Source organism: Bubalus kerabau, chromosome 6 (assembly GCF_029407905.1).
Source record: "Bubalus kerabau isolate K-KA32 ecotype Philippines breed swamp buffalo chromosome 6, PCC_UOA_SB_1v2, whole genome shotgun sequence".
Taxonomy (NCBI): domain Eukaryota; kingdom Metazoa; phylum Chordata; class Mammalia; order Artiodactyla; family Bovidae; genus Bubalus; species Bubalus kerabau.
In genome coordinates, this window is record NC_073629.1 from 88,432,821 (window position 1) to 88,458,682 (window position 25,862).

The following is a 25,862-nucleotide window of genomic DNA, read 5'->3' on the forward strand; positions in this document are numbered from 1 at the left end:
GCAGACAGCACAGTCTGTACCCTCCCTGCCCCCGCTCTTCCAGGTCTCTACTCTACATTAAGCCAGTTTCTACCTGGCACTGTCTCCTGTGCAGAGAACTACCAGTTGCCAAGGAGATGTTTATAAAGCACTTGTTGAATCACATGGGCTGGTAGACAGTCATTTTCCATCCTACCTCATTTGACAGTGAAGGCAAATGAGGCACAGAGAGGGGAAGTAATGTGGCCAAGTTCACACAGCTAGAAGGAGAACACCAGGGTAAAGAGAAAGCAATCAAAGATGAGAGTCTTATGTGAACTGGGGATGGAGAATTAAACCTTGAAAGAAATGCAGAGCTTGAAAAAGGGAGAAATTGGAAGGACCAGGAAAGTTATGACCAACCTAGATAGAATATTCAAAGCAGAGACATTACTTTGCCAACAAAGGTCTGTCTAGTCAAGGCTATGGTTTTTCCAGTGGTCATGTATGGATGTGAGAGTTGGACTGTGAAGAAGGCTGAGTGCTGAAGAATTGATGCTTTTGAACTGTGGTGTTGGAGAGGACTCTTGAGAGTCCCTTGGACTGCAAGGAGATCCAACCAGTCCATTCTGAAGGAGATCAGCCCTGGGATTTCTTTGGAAGGAATGATGCTAAAGCTGAAACTCCAGTAGTTTGGCCACCTCATGTGAAGAGTTGACTCATTGGAAAAGACTCTGATGCTGGGAGGGATTGAGGGCAGGAGGAGAAGGGGATGACAGAGGATGAGATGGCTGGATGGCATCACCGACTCGATGGATGTGAGTCTGAATGAACTCTGGGAGTTGGTGATGGACAGGGAGGCCTGGCGTGCTGTGATTCATGGGGTCACAAAGAGTCGGACACAACTGAGCGACTGAACTGAACTTAATTGAAGGTTGAAATTATTGGAGAAGGAAATGGCAGCCCACTCCAGTGTTCTTGCCTGGAGAATCCCAGGGATAGGGGAGCCTGGTGGGCTGCCGTCTATGGGGTCGCACAGAGCTGGACATGACTGAAGTGACTTAGCAGCAGCAGCAGCAAGGTTGAAATTGGTAATGTTGCTTATTACCATCCCTGTGAAGAATGATTGCATTTGCTGAAAACATCCAAGCCATCTATTCTTCTATAATACCTGGCTGCCAAGTGTGGATGGATCAAAGTATAATACTTGGAAACTTGATGGAGTGACCTCCACTTACTTGAAGGTACCTCAATTGGTACCTCAATTTTCCAGCAACTTTATCTATTCAGAAAATACTTGAGAGCCTTGAATGAGGATAAAAGATCTCTGGGGGACCAAAAGAGATCTATCAACTAATTTCTCAGTTACTAAACAAATGAAACAGCAAAAGAAAAAATGTGTGAACACCTACTCTACACAAGCCCTAATAATCCACTAGAGGCAGAAGTAAGACAGTGTGCCCATTCTCCAGGAGCTTAGAGCCAAGGATGGGAGACAGACATGCAGGCAAATAGAAAAGATCCTATGACAGAGGTTATGAAAGAAAATTAAGAGTGCATCCACATCAGACAGGTCAGACTGGAATTGGGAAGGGAGTCTCTGAGCCTCCGTTTTTTTCTTATTGAAGTAGAGTTGATGTACAACAATATGTTAATTTCAGGTATACTACATAGCTATTCAACATTTAAATACATTGTAAAGTGATCACCATGGTAAGTCTAATAACCATCTGTCCCCATTTAAGTTATTACAGTATTATCAACTGTATTCCTTATGCTGTATATTATATCCCCATGACTTATTTACTTTATAACTGCGAGGTTGTACCTCTTAATCCCCTTTACCTGTTTTGCCCAATGCTTTCCCACCTCTCTCCTCTGGCAACCAACAGTTCGTTCTCTGTATCTATGAGTCTGTTTCTGTTTTGTTTTCTTTATCCTTTTGTTTTAAAGAGTCCACACATAAGTAGAATCATATGCTATTTGTCTTTCTCTGTGTGACTTATTTCACTTAACACAATGCCTTCTAGGTCCATCTGTGTTGTTGTAAATGGTAAGGTATTGTTCTTTTTTTAATGGCTGAGTAATATTCCATTGTTGATATACACCACATCTTCTTTATCCTTTCATCTATTGATGGACACAGGTTGATGCCATGTATAAAAACATAAATTTGAAAAGATATATTTGCTGCAGCTTTACTTACAATATATCTTTTCAAATTTATGTTTTTATTTTCATCCTGTAAATGTTCAGAAGTGAATTTGGTGGATTATATGGCAGCTCTATTTTATTTATTTTGTTTATTTTTGTACAAAGCTCAGTACTGTTTTTCCTAGTGGCTGCACCAATTTATATCCCTGCCAACAGTGCACGAAGGTTTCCTTTTGCTCTGTCTCCTTGCCAACACTTGTTATTTGTTGTCTTTTGATAATAGTCATTCTGACTATTCATCTCCTTTAAAAGAGGAGAATTTAGAAGACTTCTGGAACAACATCAAACATACTAACATTCACATTATATGGTCCCAGAAGAAGAGAGACAAAGGGGCAGAAAATCTATTTGAAAAAAAAAAAACCAGAATAATGGCTGAAAATTTCCCTAAACTGCTGAAGGAAACAGATATCCAAGTTCAGGAAGCGGAGTCCCAACCAAGATGAACCCAAAGAGATGTGAGTTGGTATCTCATTGTAGTTTTGATTTGCATTTGCATTTCCCTGATGATTAGCGATATTGAGCATTTTTTCATGTGTCTACTGGCTGTGTTATATCTTCTGTGGAAAATGACTATTCAGGTTTTCTGTTGGCTTTTTAATTGGATTGTTTCTTTTTGAAATTGTATCCTATGAATTCTTTATATATGTTGAATTTAACCCCTTATGATATATTTTTTGCAAACGCATTCTCCCATTTGGTAGCTTGCTTTTTTCTGTTGATTGTTTCTTTTTTTCTGTGCAGAAGCTTTCATTTTAGTTTGATGTAATAATTTGCATTTATTTTTGCATTTGTTGCCCTTACCTAAGATGGCAGATCCAAAATAGTACCAAGATATATACAAAAGATTTTACTGCCCACATTTTTATTTAGGAGTTTTATGGGTTTAGGTCATACACAAAAGTCTTTAATCTTCTTTGAGTTTATTTTTGAATATGGTACAAGAAAATGGTTCAGTTTCATCCTTTTGCATGCAGCTGCCCAGTTTTTCCAACACCATTTATTGAAGAAGCTGTCTTTCCCTCACTGTATATTCTTTATCATAGATTAGTTGACCATGGAAGTGTGGGTTTATTTTTTTACTCTTTATTCTGTTCTATTGATCTTTGTGTTTGTGTGTGTGTGTGTGTGTGTGTGCACGCGCATGCCAGTATCATACAGTTTTGATTGCTAGAGCTTTGTAGTATAGTTTGAAATTGGAGAGCCTGATACTTCCAGCTTCATTCTTCTTTCTCAAGATTGCTTTGTAGGTCCATACCAAATTTAGGATTATTTTTTCTGATTCTGTGACAAATGGCACTGGTATTATGATAGCTGTTTTGTGACTAGTTGTTTTTCTCTTGCTGCTTTTAAGATTCTCTTTATCTCTTTGACATTTTAACTATAATTTGTCTTGGTGTGGGTCTCTTTGGGTTCATCTTGGTTGGGACTCTCCTTCCTGAACTTGGATATCTGTTTCCTTCAGCAGTTTAGGGAAATTTTCAGCCATTATTCTGTTTTTTTTTTTTTCAAATAGATTTTCTGCCCCTTTGTCTCTCTTCTTCTGGTACCATATAATGTGAATGTTAGTATGTTTGATGTTGTTCCAGAGGTCTTCTAAATTCTCCTCTTTTAAAAAATTATTATTATTATTGTTATTATTAGGTGATTTCCACTACTCTCTCTTCTAGATCACTGATCCATTCTTCTACATCCTCTAATTTGGTCTCAACTCCTCTAGTGTATTTTTTCATTAGTTATGGTATTCTTCAGCTCTCATTGGTTCTTTTTTTATCTTTTGTCTTTTTGAAGTTCTCACTGTATTCCTCCATTATTCTTTCAAGTTCAGTTAGTATCTTTATGACCATTATTTTGAACTTTTTCTGATAGATTGCTTATCTCTGTTTCATTTCATTCTTTTTCTGAGGTTTTGTGTATTCTTTCATCTGGAATATATTCCTTTGTCTCCTTATTTTGTCTAGCTCTCTGTTTTTACATATTAAGTAGATTAGCTATGCTTCCCAGTTTGAAAGGAGTAGTTTTATGTAGAAGGTATCCTGGGGACCCAATAGCGTAGTCTTCCCTGGTCACCAGAGCCAGGTGTTCCAGGAGGATCCCCTTGTGTGGGGTGGGTGTGCCCCCTTATTACGGCTGGTCCACAACTGCTGCAGGCGTGCTAGGGCAGCCATGGCGGTTGCAGGCCTTCTGGAATATGGGGCCAGCCACCCAGGTCAGGGGACACTTTGGGGGAATGCCAGTCCTGGCAGAGGCTGCTTGCCAGGTAAGGTGGACAGGGGATATCTATTTTTTTTTTCCAAGCCAAACTGTATCCAGCTTTATTAAAGATACTTTTCATAAACAATCATGGTATTTCAGGCAGGATATGGGCAGACAGTTGTTAACCATATACAACTTTCAAACTCCCTTTTTCAAATGGACTACCAAAATCAGAAAGCCACTATGAAACCCAATGAAATCTTCATGTGATGCTCTGAACAGGGAAAGGTTAGACTGAGTGTTGACATTTTACATTTAGCATGTTGTTTAACAACTTTTCACAAGCCGACCCTGACTTTCAGGAACTGGAAATGAAAATGGCAGAAGTATCACTCTGAGGAGCCACAGTATAAAAAAATGAACTGCTCCTCTTTTGAAGGATACCATCTCAATGGTGACACTGGAACGTCCAGATTGCCTGACATACTGGTCATCAATTCTGGGGGGTCAGGTTCCACAGGTCTCTGGGTTTAGGGGAGTAATTCCTATGCTGAGGTGGAGAAGGAGAAGAGGACATAAAAACTGAATTTTAGTTTTTCCACATCACAAGGCGTTTGTGCCAAGGTGGCTCATGTGTGTCAACATCAAGGAATCCCTCCTTCCTGGGAACCAACAGGAAGTCTCTCAAAACTAGACGGGAAAGGTGTTTTTCCTCCACGTCAATTCAGCTTCTGAAACATCCTGTTAGAGACATGTGCCTTTCCCCAAAAAACAGCAATGAAGTATTCTGTGTGCTAACAACATAGCTTAAAAAAAAGTAAAACAAAATGCTGCATTTTTATAAAGCTTGATAAAAAATAGTATTTCATACTATACAGTCACCAGAAGTACACAATTATCAGAAATGCACACCCTTCACTTAGCATCTCCAGCACCTTCAGCTTTCTGTGCTTGGTCTGTTTTGCATCTCCATTTTCTGCAGGGTTATTCCCACCCTTGCCAGCACCAGCTTTGCCCTTTTTCCCTTTGGGTACCTTCTTTGCAGGGGCCTTTTTAGTCGTGGGCTCTGGCTTTGGAGGAGCAGGTTTAGCAGATAACCTTGAAGATCTTCTCTGTGGCTCGTCCTTCACCTTAGCCTTATCTCCTTTAGCATCCCCTTCAGCCTTTCTCTTGGGTATGGTGGCTATGGCAGTGGGACGTAGTGCTGGACACAGGAATGCAGTGGCATGCAGGCTTTAGTCGGTCCAGGGGTCTCTGTTGCCTCTTCACACTGCTCTGGCAGGGGACATCTTTAACGGGGCTCTGGCGTTAGCTGAGGCTGCCTGCTAGATGTGTAATGGAAGAGGGCTATTTTGGGGATTGGTGCCTGCGAATCTTTTAGTGTAATTTTGAGAGGTGAATAGGAGCTTGCCAGGAGACAAAGAGAGTAAGTGAAGGAAATATAACCTTTGCAGAAAACCACAGAGACCAAATAGCAAAGTGTTAAGCAGGGATGCATGGTGCAGAGTAGAGAAAAAGGAATTATTGAGACTAAAACGTAGTCACGCACCTAGACCAGAGAGAGGCTTGTAGTGGCTTAGATGCCCAAAAGTCGGAGATGGAAGAAGGGGACAAAGACACGTTTAATTTTTAAGAAATAATATCAGATACTGGTCTGTCAGTTTGTGTATAAGCAGAAAACAGGGATATACCCAAGAGGGTATAAGCTCATAGGAATGTACAGAAGAAAGCCTAGTATTCATAGATGTATATATCTCACATCTTCTTTATTTGTTCATCTGTTCATGGACATGTAAGTCTTTTCCACCTCTTAGCTACGGTGAATAATACTGAGTGAACATTGGAGTACAGATATCTCTTCCCTATCCTGTTTACAGACAGCCGCACACAAAAGAATGAAACCAGATCCCTATCTTACACCATACAAAAAATGGACTCAAAATGGATAGACTTGAATGTAAAACCTGAAATCAGAAAACTCCTGGGAGAAAACATAAGGGTTAAGCTCCTTGACATCAGACTTGGCAACGACTTTTTGGATTTGACACCAAAAGCCAAAGCGACAAAAGCAAAAATAGATGATCCACTTTTAAGACCCACGTTTTGAAAAAGATGGGCTCTTTCCAAATGAGTAGTCATGGAACTGCTGTGTTTAGCTTTCTCAGTGTTCTGAAAGGCTCGCGGATTCAAGCTGAGCCTCAAAGGGTTTCTCTTTCCCCTGGCCTGCAGGGAGTCCTGGGGGATTGGCTTTTCCGGAGGCTCAGAAATATCAAGGGCCTGGTGTGTTCCCTTCTTCATCTCTAGTTACTTCGATAGGAATCTTGGCCCCAGTCTAGTGAAGGGGAGCAGCAGGGCATTCATGCCAGGAGGGTCCTTTGAGGCTTTTTCCTTCTGTAGAGCATATTCTGATGGAAAAGGCCAGATTGACCACATTCCAGGACCAAATTGGTGTGATGCTTAAAAGCGCTTTTTCATAGAGAGATAGAATAGATAGAAGGAGGTCTTAATAATCAAGTCCAGTGTTTGATCAGTACCCCCCATTCCCTTCCTCTGGCTTCTTCATGGTGATGGCCTGTCCCCTTCTTCTCTTGGAGCCTGCAATAGAGATTTTTAGATCATTTACTGGCCTCCCCCACAGTTTAGACAATAGTATCATAATCCAGCCTCACTTCTCTGCATTTCTTCACCTCTGTAGTGTTCCCGTCTATATAATGAGTTTAGTATCCCGGATCCATGAACCTAATGAATTTCAGCAGAAGAGAGTATACATAAAGTCCTATTGAAAAGTTTAAAATGATAGGAATTCCCTAGAGGTCCAATGGTTAGGACTCTGTGCTTCCACTGCAGGGGGCATGGGTCTGATCCCTGGTCAGGGAACTAAGATCCCATAAGCCATGTGGCACAGCCCCAAAAAAAGTAAAAAATGATATATACATAATATTTTATTTCTAGCATTTTCATTTATACTCTATTCATAGATATTTCTTAAAAGAATGAAAGGAGCTTTCATAAATTAGAAACTAAAGTGAGCCCAGGATAAAATGTGCTGAATTTCAAATGGACCTAATCAAAATTCATATTTTTAAGATTGTACTAATTAAAAACCAGACAAACAAATAAGCAAAATCCATTCAACACTGTGAACCCATGCTTCGTAGTGCTGAACCTTTGTGCTGTTTGTTTCAAGACCACTGGATTTTCTTCTCAATGTACCTTAACTGCTTTAGCATTTGATTCAACACAAGCCCCAAATAAAACACTTCAATCTATACTATTTATAATTTCTATCTTTTGTTACCACATAGGTGCATAAGAAATATGAGAAAACCAGATCTTAAATTTCCCTCAATTCAAATAAGGTAATGTCATGTTATGGAGAGTGTTAGTCGCTCAGACATGTCCAACTCTTTGTGAACCCATGGACTGTAGCCCACCAGGGTCCTCTGTCCTTGGAATTCTCCAGGTAAGAATACTGAAGTGGGTGGTCATTCCCTTCTCCAGAGATTATCATAATTATATAAATATAGTAACAATATAAATATAATAGTAATAGTAATAATAAGAGTAATAATAACCATGACAGATTAGATCTATAACCATATCTGTTATTATTATATAATCTGCCTTATACAATTGTGATGACCGTGTTCTTTCTAAATGCTTAGTATGTGCTGGGTTTATTGCTCATTACTTTATGTGAATGAGTTCACTTAACCTTCAGAACGCTCTCTATGATGAAGCTGCCATTATGCTCCTATTTTTTAGAAAGTAAAAATAAGGCTCAGAGAGGCAAAGACACTTGCCTAAGCACACTCTGTGGCAGGTGGCGTCTGACTCCATGGTACACAGTCTTAAACTACTATGCTAGATTACTTCCTTGTTTAAAATATGGGGAGACACCAAAGAGAATCTTGTGTCAAATGTTTAATCATTTATCTGGTGGTTCTTAATGTCTAGCTTATTACCTGTAACTAATCAAAAGCATGCAAGTTCTAAAGAACAGATATCCCAATGTTATGCAGGCAGACGTGCATCCTGGCAAAGCATAGTCAAGAAAATACAGGTAGCACATCATCTACTGAACATGGCTCACCCTGGTTCATTACTGAAACGTAGCCCTGTAGTTGATGTTGATAATGCTGACTGGACTTCTTAACCCCTATTTAAGGAAGCAGGGATGAGAATAAGATATGGTAGAAAGAATGCTATTTTTTTAAAGGTAACTTTTTAAAGCACTGGTCTTAAATTTACAATTGCTCATATCTGTATGAATTCATGAGTTTGGATAAATAAGGACTTGTGGGGTTTATATATAGAAATCTAAGATGATATATATAATCCATAGCATAGCAACCATTTTATTCCCTATTGCTGTTTATGTGCCTCCCAAAGCTTATTGCTACAGGGCTACAAGATGATGCTATATAAACATACACAGAGAGATATATATGTATTTGTGTGTGTATATGTATACATACACACACATACCCACACATCTATATATATATGTAACTTCACAGTAACTGAGATACTGAGATGACAAGTTACTCTGAAAACCTAGATGTTTACACTACATATTTTAAAATAGTCTATGGCATTTCTACTATTCACATGATACCCATGACACTGTCACTCACCAAAGTTGTACGTGTGTGTTTGCATAAGACATAGTAGAAAGGAAAGAGAAAGAATTTGGCACACTAGAGTGCTGACTCTGGCCCTGCCCCTTACTAGCTGGGTCACCTTGAGCAGCTAGTGTGAACCCACTAAGCTCCTGTAAACCTGGTTAATCATAGTTTTGAAGGGGCTACTTATCCTGCATGACGGCCTCCATTTTCATAGACGAAAAAGCTTCCATGCCACCTTCAGGAAAGGAAAGGTAGGAGCAGAAAACTCCCCTCTTTCTGTGCTCACTCCTTTGTGTTACCCAGAGGACCAGGAGTGACTTACCTGCTTGCTGAGTGTGAGTGAAGGGCTATCCCAGAGGTCCAGCCTTGTCCGGGAGCTCACTTTGGCATCTGCTTGTATAAAGGACACCTGTGTTCCTTACCTGCCTTCTTGTAGAAGGTACCTTGCAAGGGAGTTAGGGAAGGGGGATAGTTACAGGAAGCTTGATTCTGGTCACTCACTAGTGTTTTCTCCAATCCAGCTGCATCAGCAGTAAATCTGAGCATTTGATCTCTCTCTGTCTGACTTTTGTATAGATCTTTCAGCTGGTTCTGGGCTTGGAAGTGTGCCAGGGAGTGGTCATTACCTTCCAGCACTTCGCAGGACTGAGGCCATGGTTAAAACAAGAGTAAGGATATTGAGAATCTAACATGGTGTTTTACACATGGTAGTTGTTTGGTGGCCATCAGATTCCCCTCCAATGTCTGACTGTAAACTGAACATGACCCAGACTGTATCTTCCAAGTGGTCCTCTGCTTCCCCTCCCCTAGTGCCTAATTAGCACACGGTTTCAGATGTGAGGTAAGACTTTTAAGAGCCAGAAAAGACTTGACCAATCTGTGAGTTAAACACTTTCATCTTCCAGATGGGAAACTTGGGAACCAGAGATGCTATGTGTCTCACCTGAGACCACCCAGCTAGTAAGGGCCCACCTGTTCTCTAAGCCGGTCTTGTCACTGGGCTCTCCATGATTTCATAGAACAAAGGGAAACTGTCTTCTATAAAGGATAAATTACAAGGCGGCCTAAAACCTGAGAGCTTTGTTAAGGTAAAGCGTTTCCATTTTGATGAAGAGCAAGAGAGCTCCCGAAATACTTTTCTTTTCACCTACTTTGCTATTATTCATCTCCTTCCTACCCCAGCCCCCATCACCAATTGTTTCTGCTTGGAAACGTCTATTATCGTTTATCATTCCATCTGTGGCTCTTATTTTAAAGACTATCTCAAGTGGAGCAGGAACTTAAAATATTCCCCAGGAAGATTCTGAGAGACATTTTGTACATGCTGTACCTGTACTTTACTTCTCCAAATGTCTTGAACTTGGGAAAATGCAACTGAGAACAATAGAGGAATGACAGGCCCTTTCCCCTCCTTATAGAGGCCTTTCTCTGTGGGCCTACTGATGTCATAGGCGCTTTTTTTTTTTTTTTGCTTGCTGCTTCAAGTGGCATGCAGGATCTTAGTTCCCTGATTAGGGATTGAACCCATTCCCCCTGCAGTGGAAGCATAGAATAACCACTGTGACTACCAATCAGAGGCCAGCTCTAGAGAGAGAAAATGGCCATATTGACTGCATATATTTATTTCTTCCTGGGACTGAAGTGTGTTAGAAATTCTTGGTCTGATTCCCCTTCAGAATATCTCAGAAAAATAGGAGAAAGGCAGAGCTTCCTAATCTCATTTTGTATATAGGAAAGCAGAAGGAAGAGAAATCAAGAGATTTCTAGATATTCTCACTTCTGCCCTTCATTGCACTGTCTTTTTTCCTGGAATGTTACTTTCCTCAGAAAATGCCTACTCATTCCACAAAGCCAGTTCCTTGATGAAACTCAGTTCCTTTTTGGTGCCCTCATTGAAGTTTCTGTGGATGATGCTTGAGCAGTTTTGCTGCCTTTATCTTTCAGAAATGCATTCCTTTTAATACTATCACAAAAATCTTGTCATCCCCATTTTATAGATAAGGACACAAGGCTCAGAGAGGTTATATGACTTATTCTAAATCACACAGCCAGTATGTGATGGGATCAGTTCTTGAGCAAAGGATGTCAGACTCCAAAGCCCATTCTCTCTACTCTGGTCTGAGGCTGCCTTTTTAATAACAAAGGATCCAGATGTGAGAATGCATTTTACCCTTGTGCTCAGTTGCCAAATCGTATCTGACCCTTTGTGACCCCGTGGGACCCACAGCCCACCAGGTTTCTGTGTTCATGGGATTTTCCAGGCAAGAATACTGGAGTGGGTTGCCATTTCCACCCTTAGCTAATTCCTAATACCAATAACTAACTCCCATGGATCGAATACTTTATGATTTACACTGCATTTTTCCATATACATCATCTCATTAGACCCATCTAACGAAGCTTCAAGGTGGTGATTTCACAACAATTTTAGTTTATGGCTTTACAATTGAGGAATGGAGGCTCAGAGAAGGGATTTGCCAAAAGCCATCCTGCTATTTTCTAACAGTTAGCAGTTTGCAGGAAATTAAACCCACATCTCCTAACTTCAAATCCCTTTGCCATGTTGCAGCAATTAATTCAGGTTCTCAGTTGGCTTAACATGCAGTAAAGGCAGAATCTCCAAATACATAAATGGTGGATTGTCCTTAGGAGACTAAGACATTCTCTTTGGTTCCACATATCATCAAGACTTTTCCTCTTTGGGCAATGGTGTGGTTCAGTGGATAGTACCATCCACTGGTGGTATGTCCCTGTCAAGTGAACGAATCCCAGCCCTCAGAATGTGATCAAGGACAGTGATCAGTCTTCCATATATTTATCATATCATTACACAATTTGATGTTACAGAGTAGCACATCTCAATGCTTTTATTTTTCTTCAAACACACACAAGACACACACCTGTGGGAGACCTCAAGGATATGGATCATTCCTCATGTTCTAACTTTAACTTGACCCTTTTCTACCCAAGAGAGCAAGGAAAGGCGTGACAAGGACATTATTAGGAGAAAGAACTATTTATCTTTCATTTATTTTGAATACTATTTTTTTTAATAAGTTTTGTATCTTAGAAGAAGCTTCTGACACATCTCACAACTCACTGGGACATACCTGTGTGATGTGTTCCAGTAGTAAGAGTAGATAGTTAACTGTAGCAGGACTCTGTCCTCAAGGACCTCACAGTTGGGTGGGCAGGCAGACCTGGACCACTGACTAGCATTCAAGACAGGTATTAAGAATCTCTGTATTAGCAGTGCAAAGAAGGAGTAGGAAGTATTGGATTGTGGAAAACAAACACACTTTGATAGAAAACTGAATTTTTTTCCCTTTATTTTTTAATTGAAGTATAATTGATGTACAATTTTGTATGAGTTTCAAGTATACAGCAAAGTGAATCAGTTATACATATATATATAAATATACATATGTATATATTATACACACATGTGTACTAAATCACTTCAGCCGTGTCCAACTCTGTGCAACCCTATGGACTGTAGCCTACCAGGATCCTCTGTTCATGGGATTCTCCAGGCAAGAATACTGGAGTAGTTTGCCATTTCCTCATCCAGGAGAGTTTCCTGACCCAGGGATTGAACCCGTGTCTCTTGTGTCTCCTGTATTGACAGGCAGATTCTTTACCACTGAGTCACCAGGGAAGTCCCCCAAACCTGAATGTTTGAATTGAATCTTTGGGAATGAGTTGTGTTTTCACAGGTAGTAGGGGAAATTGAGAAAGAAGATGGGAACATTGTGAATATCATGATACCTTCTGCTGGGTGGGCCTGAGGAAATGCTAAGTAGCCCTGTTATAATCTGAATGGACACTTAAAAAAAAGGAAGTAGGAAATGAGATCTGAAAAGTAGCTGGTACTTGAGCATCATGCTCTTGTGTTTGGATGTGGTCCTGTACACAATGGGGAGCCATTAAAGATTTGGAGCAGGGGCCTGGCGTGATCTGGCTCATTTTTGGAAGATGAGTCTGGCAGCTCTGATTCTGTGGCATTGATGATCATAACCTGACGAAGAACCTGCAGTTCCAAGTCGGGGATGAGAAGTGCTGGTTGATGAGCTGAAAAAAAAAAAAAAATCAAAGATCCCATTTTCCTACTTGTGTCAAGTCAAATAAATGGAGCCAGATAAACGTAGAAAAAAATCGAGATAGTAGCAAAATTGCCTGGAAGCAGAATGTTTTTCAAAGTCCCTAATGAGGTGTCAGTGAACCTAACGAGATGAAACTCCCTACCCTACACCTAGTTTTTCACGCTGTCCTTTTCATCCACTCATAATTAAGTTGTGAAATTGGAATTATATCCTATCATTAAAGACAGAGGCCAGCTCTGCCTGTCTCTTGCTTCTTCGAAGATGGGATCTCTGAAAAGCGTTCTCTTCCTTGGCTTCTTCCCCTGATGATGCTTCCCCGGATGTGGCTGCGGGAGATGACACTGCCGTTTTAGATTTTGATTAAAAAGGGCCACATGGCTCCTCTTCATTGATTTCAGTATCAAATTCCATCATTCTTAGTGAGGAATTATTAAGCAGCTGAAGTTGAAAGGAAAATGTCAGTCTTTTTAGTGTTGTTGGCTTATTAGTGGAGGGGAAGAGAGGCATACCCCATGGGCCAGACATTGGGTGGGGCTTTTTGGATATATAGGGCCCCTCTGATTCTTTCAGGGTGCAACCATGAGAAGGAAGCCTTATTTCCCATTTATACAGATGTGGAAACTGAGGCTCACAGGAATTGCAGGCCCTTTATAATAAGATCCACCAGGCTTATTCTGAACCTGGGCCTTTCCTTATCCATTGAGATAAAGACGATGACTACACTTGGAGGCAAAGAAGGTTCCTGTAGAGGAGGCTTCAGTCCATCAGCCACCATTCTATGCTTTCCAGCATCCCATTCATTTTGCTAGTACACTCTGTGGTGCTTTCCTTATTCCTACAAGAATGCTTTGTAGGATATTATTTGCTCCTTTTCCTGCATGAGCTAATCATGACTCAGTGGGTCTAAGTGATTTATCCCAAATCACTCAGTTAGGAAGTACAGGCTCCACCTCACTACATTGCCTTCAAATTGAGATCTCTACAGGATAAAATGCCTCCTCTCAAAGGATGAAGCCAGGAAGGGACGTTTCTAGTACCGGGGCCAGCTCACAGTATGAGAGAGGTATATGTAAAGTAGGCCCATTTTTATGAAACCCTGGCATTCTGGAATATAGGGGTAGGTCCAAGAGAAAGATGAGGGGAAGAGATCAGAGGCTGGCTCTGTACAAGGGGGCAGGAGCTCTGGGCAGCATCAGCCTGGAGCAGAAGAGCTCCTAGAATGACACACTCACTAAAGAAATAAGAGCATCTTGTTCTTTTCCTTGCAGGACTATTTCAATAAACTTACTGAGCAGACTCATAAAGCAATGACTGGAAACGTGGCTACCCCAGGATGAACACAGCCGCGGATGCTCCCTTGTTCCATGGCTGGGTCTGTCTGCTCAGACACAGTGGGGCTTTAGCCCCACCTCTGCTCCAGCTTTTCTGGAGAACCAGTACTTCCTCTGACAGCAAAACTAGTGCAGACTGAGGTTTCCAGGTCAGGCCTGGTTCTCTCTGCTCTGTCTGTCACAGCTAACCCAGTATAAAAATGCAAATACAGGTCTATGATCTCCAATTTGGGACCTTAGGGGCCAGTTGTACGTCAGAAATTTAGAAGATTTCAGATCTGAAAAAGGCCATGTGATATGTATATTACATATTATACAACACCTCTGCCAAGCTTGGGGCAGCACCCATCATCAAGCACATTAATATTTCTGCAGTAAAATGTGTAATAAATAAATATAGATGAATAGACGCTGTAAGTAGCGTCCCGTCAGTACAGGTCAGTTTGTAGTCTCAAATGAATTTCAGATCAGCTTAGATATGCTGCCAAAATGAGTTGCCTATAGATGCAAAAATTCTCAACAAAATATTAGCAAACTGAATACAACAACACTTGAAAAAGATCACTGAACCACGATCAAGTTGTATCTATTTCAGGGTCATAAGGATGGTTCAACATACACAAATCAATCAATGTGATATACTATATCAACAAAAGGAAAGACAAAAACCACATGAACATCTCAATAGGTGCAAAAAAAGCATTTGATAAAATTCAAAATGAGTTATACACACATAGACACACACATGCACACACAAAATTGGGTTTTAGGAGCTTTTGGGGTTTTATAATTCAGATAAGAGATTGCAGGTAAATATTTGTTCAATGCCTATTACTGCAAAAATAGTAGTATTTCACATGGATCGAGCACCTGTTATATGCTCAGCACTGGACTGAACCGTTTACAGACATTTACTGCACAAGAGCTCCAGAGCTGAGGATGAATATAGTGTTACTATCTGTGTACAGCAGTGTAGAGCTGTGCTGTGCAATCAATAGCCACTAGTCACGTACAGCTATTTCCATTTAAATTAATTAAATTAATTTAAGCTAATTTAAATCAAATGAAATTAAAAATTCAGGTCCTTGGTTGTACTATCAGGAGCTCGATAGCCACATGTGGCTAATGGCTACATACTGGAGAAGCTGCATATGCCTAGTGCCTAAACCATCCTGGCAGCACAGAATATTTCCTTCACAGTGGAAAGTTCTATTGGATAACCTTGGCCTACATGTCATACAGGATGGTGGTTATGAGCATGGATTCTGGAGCTGTACTGCTCAGCACCATCATTCTCTAGTTACATGGCTTTGTCCAAACTGCTTTACCTCTGGCATCTCAGTATTCATATCTATAAAATGGGGGTAAAGATCTTATCTGCTTCATTTGTTGTGAGGTATAAATACATTCATATATGTAAAAAACTAGAATAGGGCCTGGCTTGAAGTTATATCCTAATAGTTCTGCCTATTATGATTATTATTAAACCTGAGGAAGTCAAAGCACAGAAAGATGTTGTAAACTCTGTCCTCAAGTCCTGGCTCTTGAGCTGCATATTCTATAGCCTCTCCAGACAACGTGTCCCATTCATCACTTCTCCTCTATTGCTAAATGAATGATTGTGTAAATAAATGAGACAGTCTGGAAGTAGTGAGCTGGATGCCCAGAGCAAGGAATAGCTGGGTGATAGCCTGGTCTTTAGGGTCAGATTCAGACGAAGAGACTGACAGTGAACCATGGTTATCCTTTATTGATTCATCAGACCAAGACTCAGTTAATATCTTTTATTTCCACTTTGTTCCATTTTCCTGTGTCTAATCTTAATTTTTAAAAATCAGCTATAACTAGGCTATTGTAAGGCATCGAACCCGCTGTCAGGACTATATATTTGAGATAATATGTTGAAGCTTCATTGATTCTGTTTGACAGCGGTCGAAATAGAAATAGAGTGGGGCTGCTGCCTGGAAGTTACCCAGAGAGGCCCTGGATCACGCTCTCGAGAAGTACCTGCCAGATGGTGCCTGCATATATCTGTGAGCAATGCCTGATATGAAAAGAGGTGTCTTGTTTGCTGCAGGAACCCCAAGTATGGAGTTAAATGGGATGCGGTTTGGTTTCAGTCCTGAACTAAACCTGGGGACCTTCTCATATTGCTTTAGCTTTTTGAGCCTCAGTTTCTTCATTTGCAACAAGGGATAATTATTGTGAGTCTGTCTCCTTCACATATTGTCATGAAGATCAAATGCAAAATAGACTAAAACACTTTGCTAGTTATAAAGTACTGAGCACACTTAAGTTATATACTAGTACAGGCAACACTTTTCTTCTGGTTGGAAGGGAAGCCTCTGAGCTTAGGGAGAGACAAACATAGATATTTAGTGTGTATTAGTAACTGGCATTGTTTATTAAGTCTTAGTCATCATTTTCAGTCAGTTCAGTTCAGTCTCTCGGTCATGTCTGACTCTTTGCGACCCCATGAACCACAGCACGGAGAAGGCAATGGCACCCCACTCCAGTACTCTTGCCTGGAGAATCCCATGGTTGGAGGAGCCTGGTGGGCTGCAGTCCATGGGGTCACTAAGACTCGGGCATGACTGAACGACTTCACTTTCACTTTTCACTTTCATGCATTGGAGAAGAAATGGCAACCCACTCCAGTGTTCTTGCCTGGAGAATCCCAGGGATGGGGGAGCCTGGTGGGCTGCCGTCTATGGGGTTGCACAGAGTCGGACATGACTGAAGGGACTTAGCAGCAGCAGCAGCACCACAGCATACCAGGCCTCCCTGTCCATCACCAACTCCTGGAGTCCACCCAAACCCATGTCCATTGAGTCAGTGATGCCATCCAACCATCTCATCCTCTGTCGTCCCCTTCTTCTCCTGCCCTCAATCTTTCCCAGCATCAGGCCCTTTTCAAATGAGTCAGCTCTTCACATCAGGTGTCCAAAGTATTGGAGTTTCAGCTTCAACATCAGTCCTACCAATGAACACCCAGGACTGATCTCCTTTAGGATGGACTGGTTGGATCTCCTTGCAGTCCAAGGGACTCTCAAGAGTTTTCTCCAACACCACAGTTCAAAAGCATCAATTCTTCGGTGCTCAGCTTTCTTTATAGTCCAACTCTCACACCCATACATGACCACTGGAAAAACCATAGACTTGACTAGATGGATCTTTGCGGACAAAGCAACGTCTCTACTTTTTAATATGCTGTCTAGATTGGTCATAACTTTCCTTCCAAAGAGTAAGCATCTTTTAATTTCATGGCTGCAGTCACCATCTGCAGTGATTTTGGAGCCCAGAAAAATAAAGTCAGCCACTGTTTCCCCATCTATTTGCCATGAAGTGATGGGACCAGATGCCATGATCTTCATTTTCTGAATGTTGAGCTTTAAGCCAACTTTTTCACTCTCCTCTTTCACTTTCATCAATAGCCTCTTTAGTTCTTCACTTTCTGCCATAAGGGTGGTGTCATCTGCATATCTGAGGTGATTGATATTTCTCCCGGCAATCTTGATTCAAGCTTGTGCTTCTTCCAGCCCAGCGTTTCTCATGATGTACTCTGCATATAAGTTAAATAAGCAGGGTGACAGTATACAGCCTTGATGTACTCCGTTTCCTATTTGGAACCAGTCTGTTGTTCTGTGTCCAGTTCTGACTACTGCTTCCTGACCTGCATACAGGTTTCTCAAGAGGCAGGTCAGGTGGACTGGCATTCCCATCTCTTGAAGAATTTTCCACAGTTTATTGTGATCCACACAGTCAAAGGCTTTGGCATAGTCAATAAAGTAGAAATAGATGTTTCTGTTTCGAACATCCACTGGATCATTGAAAAAGCAAGAGAGTGATCCAGCGGATGTTGGCAATTTGATCTCTGGTTCCTCTGCCTTTTCTAAAACCAGCTTGAACATGTTGAAGTTCTCGGTTCATATATTGCTGAAGCCTGGCTTGGAGAATTTTCAGCATTCCTTTACTAGCCTGTGAGATGAGTGCAATTGTGCGGTAGTTTGAGCATTCTTTGGCATTGCCTTTCTTTGGGATTGGAATGAAAACTGACCTTTTCCAGTCCTGTGGCCACTGCTGAGTTTTCCAAATTTGCTGGCATATTGAGTGCAGCACTTTCACAGCATCATCTTCCAGGATTTGAAACAGCTCAACTGAAATTCCATCACCTCCACTAGCTTTGTTTGTAGTCATCATTTTTGTCTTAGTGGAAAAAGAATGTTGAAATAAACGTTATTAATATCAATTGAAAGGTGAATGAAGCATATTTGAGAAGTAAAGGCATATGCTAGTGTTGGCACTGTTCTTTTAGGGCCCACTGTTTAAAGCACTATCCTTTAAGTGGTCTTTTGTCTTCTTTATAAGTTTTGAACTTTATATTTTGGATTTTACATTGGTAAGAACTGTCATCTTATAAGCTTCTGCTTTTCTTTTAACCATGAGTTATACCATCATCAGCCCCATCGCCACTCATCTACCAACCACCAGGAAGTTTGTAGTTATTTTAATGCTTATTTATAGTCATGTTGGACTTCCCTTGTGGCTCAGACAGTAAAGAATCAGCATGCAATGCAGGAGACCAGAGTTTGATCCCTGGGTTGGGAAGATGCCCTGGAAAAGGTTAGTCACTTATTCTGCAGTTTTAGAATTAAAGAATTTGTAGTGAGAGAAGAAGAGGAAAGAGCAGAGACTGAAGTCTAGCTTTTTAAATTTTATAGATAAAGTAATTGAAACTCTAGAGAGAGCAAGAATGATGAATGGAGCCTGAGGGTCAATCAGTGGCAGAGTTAAGACTAGAATTGCTGTCTCTGACTCACAACCCATTCATCAGGCAAATTCTAATCAAGAGTTGTGTGGTGAACTTGAAGCAGATCAAATGATTTAGATGAGTCTAATGTATATTGGAGAAGGCAATGGCACCCCACTCCAGTACTCTTGCCTGGAAAATCCCAGGGGCAGAGGAGCCTGCTAGGCTGCAGTCCATGGGGTCACGAAGAGTTGGACACGACTGAGTGACTTTCCTTTCACTTTTCACTTTCATGCATTGGAGAAGGAAATGGCAACCCACTCCAGTGTTCTTGCCTGGAGAATCCTGGGGACGGGGGAGCCTGGTTGGCTGCTGTCTATGGGGTCACACAAAGTTGGACATGACTGAAGCGACTTAGCAGCAGCAGCAGCAGCAATGTATATTGGAAGCGCATGGTGTAGCCATGTCCCCGTAGGAATGACCTTGTTAATGGGACCTGAAATGCATGAGGCCTGTGGGTGCTGTATTAGTTAGGGTGTGTATGTGTAGCACCAAATTATGGCTCCCAAATAACAGCTGTCTAAATAAATAGAATTTAATATTCCTCACCTAGGAAGAAGTCTACATATAGGCAGTTGTTAGCATTGCAGTTTTTAAACGATGCCTCTAGAGATTTAGTTCTTTCTATATATTGTTCATAAGATGGCTGCCTTTGTGCCAGGCATCATATCACTATCCAAGAAGGAAGAGGAGGGAAAAGACTAAAGTTAAAACTTTCCCAGAATACTTTGAGCAGATTTCCACCTCCATTCAATTGTGTAGAACTGTGTCACCTGGCCTCATCTCACTTCAAGGGAGGTTGGGAAACTGAGTATTTACCTTTCTAGCCTCTATCACTGGGATAATATTTTTAAAAATTAACCATCAGTGGGGCACAGCCATAGACCAATGCAATGGATGCCTAACATGAGCAACTAGAACAGTTATAACAATACATAAATATTAGCTTTGCTTATTATACATGGTGACCAGGGAGAAGAGTGTTAAGAACAGATGTTTAAGTCTCAGCAGTATTTGATGCTGTACAATGTTCTACATCAGGGTCAACAAAGGGTCAATAATAAATATTTTAGGTTTTATGATCTCTCTTGCAGTTACTCAACTTTGCCATCATTGTTTGCAAACAGCCATAGACAGTACATAAACAAACAGTCAGGGCTGCATTCCAGTAAATCTTTATTTACAGAAATAGGCAAGAAGCCATATTTGGCCTGTGGGCCAAAGTGTGATGGTCCCTGTTCTGCATCCATTTCCACATTAGGGATGTCCTGGCAATGAGACTGGAATAGCAGAAGTTGGTTACCTTTAGCTGTCTCTCTCTGAGTGGTATCCAAATGGGCATTGCATTCTGGACTAGATAATCCTGCCTCCTGCCCTACTGGATAGAAGCCATTTCTTTCTCCTTCAGTCTCTGCATCCCTCTGCCATATACCTATTCTGAATGGTAACATGAAAATTCAATCTATGTCTTTGAATATGGGGGGCACCTTTTAGTATTACTCAAATATTTTCATATTGAGTGGTCATCATACTTGGGAGATTCAATAAAATCATGATTATGAAAGTGCTTTGTCAACTCAAATGCAGTGTATGAAAATTCCTACTTAGAACAGCCTTCTTATCTGCAGATGCTTCCCATGCTTCAAGGACCTTCTATACTTTCCAAAGTGTTCACATTTCCTGGCATCACATCTGCCCCTATTTGAGAGCAGCTTATCTTTCCTTCAGCAGCATAGTCTGCCTTGGGAGTATATTAATTACCACAATAGAGTCATTGAAGTGAGCTCTTCATCTACAAGAACCTCTCCCCCCTCAAGAGACTCTAGTACACAAACACATACCCACACTCATACACTTTGATTAGATGAAAGTTTTTGCCATTCCTGCCTTAGCATTCAACAGCAGATGCTTTATGATGGCCCAGTGAATGATGCAGAGGAAAAACTGGAACTTTTAAGGATCAGATGCCTGAAAAAGGCAAATTATGTAGTTTGGATGCCAGTCACACTCTAGGCAGTCAGGTGGAGAAGTTTAGAAGGCGTGTCATCCCCCTGGGTACCACAAATCACAGGATTGCCCAAACCAGAATCCTTAGCATCATCGCTAACACATCCCTTTCCCATGTGCCTTCCAACCAATCAAGAGCTTGGTCCTTTCTGGCTGGAGTCCTACTTGCCTCCTTTTCTGCTTGCTGAGTCCTCCTTGTTTGTTCTTTTTTAATTTTTTAAAAAAATTTTGTACAATTTTTATAGGTTATTTTCAATGTACAGTTATTATAAAATATCGGCTATATTCCCAGTGTTGAACAGTATGTCCTTGAGCCTATCTTAAATGAATACTTTGTTCTTCCTACTCTCCCACCCCTATATTGCACCCCCTCCCCATAACCACTAGTTTTTTCTCTACAACTTCTTTGTTCATTCATCAGTCTTAATCTGGGCATCACTTCTTCCAGAAAGCATTTTCTGACTTCTTAGACTTGTTTTGGTCACCCCTCCTTTGTACTAGGAAGCATCTCCTGTAGCTCTCATCCTACAATACTATAATTGCATCTTGGTCTGTTTCCTTCACTGGGCTTTGGGTCTGTGAGTTCAGAGAACGTGTCATGCTTGACTTATTTTTTATGTCCGGCATGGTGGCTGGTATTGCACTGGAAATCAATCACCCTTTTATCCATTCCTCCTCTAGCAGGTAGGAGTGTATTTCAGAGCAATGGCTTCTCCTAATTTTTAAGAGCTTCAGGAAGGAGTAATTTACAGATTTTCAGAGGCACTCCTTCTCTCTTTAGGGCATCAGATTTAGATCACACCATCCGGGATCATAGCAGACTTTGGGAACATGTGCATGATGCTTCATATTTCTGATTCACGGGACTTTTTAGAAAACTCATTCATTCCATTCATTTGGCAAATTATTGTTGCCAGCCTACTTTGTGCTGAACTCTGCATTAAGAACTGTGGATTCCATAAACAATGACCTGGAAATGAAACTGTCACCCATGAGCTACATTTGCCAGGCACTCTTGCTAGGAGCACATCAAAGGTTCTGTTTCATCTTCATCCATGAAGTACCTACTGTCATCTCTATTTTACAGAATAGAAAATAGTCACAGAAAGTTTTATGATCATACAGCTGGGACTTCGAAGAGTATAAAACATCACTTCTGTTATCAAGGAACTCGTCGTCTATTGGAGAAACATTCTTTGATTCATTTTCAATCATTCATTCACTCATTCATTCAGAAAGTATTTATTGAGTGCCTAGTTTACGCTCAGCACCATTATAGAGTCTTCGGATACAGCCGTGAGCAAGGCTGACTAGAGTCTTGCTCATAAGGAATTTTCACTCCTTTAAAGAGGAAGACATCAACAAATAAGTCAACATGTGTGAAAAACACAAGAACATGTGAATGAGTGACTGAGAATATGGGGACATTCCAGTTAAAGAGACAAGGTCAACCTCCCTAAGGAGATGGTGCTGGACCTGAGACCTCCAAGAGGATAACTGATGTGAGAATCCAAGGAAGTAAGCGCCAGAGGAAGCAGTAGGTGCCAAGACACTGTGGCTGCTGGATATGGAGAAAGGGTGCAAGTGGCCTGAGAGGGTCAGGGGTAGGGTGGGCCTAAACTTGTATGTGACCTGATGGGCCAGTATAAGGTCTTTGGACTTATACCAAGAGCAGTGGGACTTTGCTGCAGTGTTTTAAGCCAGCAGGACCCAGTCTAACTTCCTAAAGATCTCTGACTGCTTTGCAGAGAAAAGATTATAGTTTCAAGAGGGGAAATGTGGAAATAGTTAGGAGGGATGACTAAAGGAGGAAGAAAAGAGAGAGGGAGAGAGAATGAATGAATGAATGAATGAATGAGTGGTGGGTTCTGGAATAGGGGAAGCCACAGTTGAGAAATGAAGAGAAGTGAACAGCTCAAGAGAGAGGTGAATAGGTACCAGCGAAAGAGAACTTAGTGAAATAAGAGCAGACACTGAGGTGATAAACAGGGTTTTCTGGGGCATGCAAGAAAGCACAGATCCTCTGATCCAGGGTCTCCCAAACTGTGTTCCAAGAAAACACCATGTCCTGTGGGCTGTTAAAAGTTGTTCTTGGGAAAAAAATGAAATTCTTTCAAGTTAAAAGAAAATGTCTGGACAATGCTGCCTCCTGTGTTGCAGAGTGAAGGTGATCAAATACAATAGCATATTCAAGGCTCTTGGAAGCTCATTAGTAATGAAGTCAGTTTAACTTTAATGTGGCTTTTCTTGAGTCTCTTTGATCCTAGCACTCCTTTTACATAGCACTTCCTGTGCTTGGCCAGCATCCTACCCAGAGTGTCTGATAGGACTGGATGATCTGGAACAGCATTCTTATTTTACTCATGGCAAGCTGGTGGCCAAGAGAGGGCAGGTGACTTGCCCAAGATCACACAACTGACTGGAGGCAAAGCCAAGCCTGGCAGAAGTCATATCTTCTCTGACTTAAGACACACTCTGCTTCTACCCCAGGGTACCATCTACATCTGCAGAGAAGACTTGTGATGCTGTACTGATAGAATCCTGACTACAAATAACACGCATCCTTGCTGGCTGCATGAACAAAGCACTCTGCCCTACACTCCACCCTCCCAGAAGGGCCCTAATTCAGAAATAGTGAAGCGCCATTCCCTGGCCAAGGTGTCAGGCTTATAAATTCTTACCATAATGAACAACAGAGAGTTGTAAAAAACTGCACACAGAGAGAAATGCAACAGTCTTGGTGGCCTGAGGGGTCGAGTCCTGTTGAAATATGTTTGCAAACTCCACTCCCCAGCAACAACCTGAATAACAATGGGCTATAATGAGGTGATAATTAACACTGAATCTGGATTCAGCAAAAATAAACAATTTTATATTTTAAGGGGGTAGAGATGCAACTTGATTGTAATTCTGGGATGAGCTCCTGGGAGATCTGTCTGTTGTTAGAAAGAGAAACGGGTGCCGCTGGGCTTTTGGCTGCAGGGCAAAGGAAGGATGTTTCTGCAACAGATTTTCATCCATATTTTGCCATCTCCTATCTGGGCAATTGTATGTGAGTTGCTTAACTTCTCTTACCTATGAGATGGAGATAATATGTCCTTGTAGGACTAATGAAAAAAGTAATCGAATCATGTTTGTGAGGTACCTTGCATGTCTGCCTCACCAGGTGCTTGGTAAATGAAAGCTATTCGAATTATGTGTGTGGTTTCTTCCTCTTTTAAACACCAGGTCATTCTGATGGCAGTTGTCCTGAATGGCCTTGATAGTAGCTATTTATGCACTTAAATTGCTAAGGATACTTTTGATCTTCAAAATGATAGAATCTCACTTGGACCAAACACGTACCAAAGAGAAAGTGTTGTGTTTTGCTTATTTGTCACTGACAATATTAAGTTACTTTATGTCATAATGGTAAGAAGGGTGTAGGTTGACTCCAGGGACAACTAGAGACTGAGGCTCAAATAAAGCCGCACTTCTCTCCGTCTCTCAACTGTCTTCATTCCCTGTGATCAGCTTCCTGAGTGTGGAGGGAAATTGCTGTCAAGGTCCTTGAGGACTCTGTTTAAAATTTACATATCCCAGGGAGAGTCCCTGATTGGCCTAGAATGAGTCAGGTGGTTAGCCTAGGACCGATCAACTGTAGGCAGGGTAAATGAGCCTATGAAAACATACAATACCAGCCCCTACTTGTATCACAGAATGAAAGAGAAGGATTACATGGGCGAGAACTTCAGGAATGGAAGCTGATGGGGAGAACCAAAAATCAGCAAAACCTCCCCTTTGAAACTAAGCTCATTGTGGAAAATCTAATGGATAGCTGCTTTTTTTTTTTTTTTTTTGCTTCTTCAGCTTCTCTTCTACCTTCTGTGGTCAACCATACCCTCTTTGGCATTGGAGAACTCCCCTACCTCTTCCCATGTGCTTTGGCTGGGAGTGTAATCTGTCCTTCCTCAAGTCTACTCAGGCATCAGCTTTTCCATAGGCTCATGTTTTTAGTCCAGGTGTGTATCATGCAAATTAAGCCAACCAGACTCTAGTTTTTTCCCTGAATGTTGGTTCTTGGGAAGAATGACTCACGGATTAGAGCAGAATCATTCTGTTGACAATCTTAGAATGTCTGCCTATGAGCTCTCCTTACTTTGATCCCTAAAGCTATATAACTCTCTACCTTCATGAAGTCTGATTGTTTAGTTCTCTAATCCATTTTAAAGCTACCCTCAGTGATCTTCTAGGAAATTCAATTATTCATCAAAGTGAGCTGGAGTTGATTTCTGTTACTTGCAACTGAAGATCCTTAATAGATGCAGGCAGAGGCTGAACATTATTCGTGTTAATATCCTCCATGTTCCTACTGGTTTCACTGCTACACAAATGCTCAGAAAACATGTGGTAGACTTGTTGACTGTAGAAACCCGCTTCTTTTATTTCTCTGCATATCTTCCTTCAAACATAATTGTAGATCAAACACCTTATGGGAAACAGTTAAAAGAGAGGCCAGGCTACTTGTGTTGAAGCCTGTTCCATTTGGGACACCTTTCTCTAGAGTAGTATCTCTGCTTCAAAGTGCCTATCAGTTTCACTCTCAGCTAAATGTTTTATGTACTTGTCCCTGGGG

At 41.2% G+C, this 25,862-nt stretch overlaps 1 protein-coding gene across 1 annotated transcript in view; it reads right to left on the bottom strand.

Annotated features, from left to right (window-relative positions):
• Positions 1–5,268: 5,268 nt before the first annotated feature.
• Positions 5,269–25,862, bottom strand: part of LOC129656471 (non-histone chromosomal protein HMG-17-like) — a 170,993-nt gene continuing 150,399 nt past the window's right edge. The window contains 4 exon segments of the mRNA XM_055587111.1: positions 5,269–5,333; positions 5,336–5,601; positions 6,903–6,963; positions 9,419–9,439. Of these exon segments, the coding sequence (XP_055443086.1) occupies positions 5,284–5,333; positions 5,336–5,601; positions 6,903–6,963; positions 9,419–9,439 (398 nt within the window). The 3' untranslated portion in view covers positions 5,269–5,283.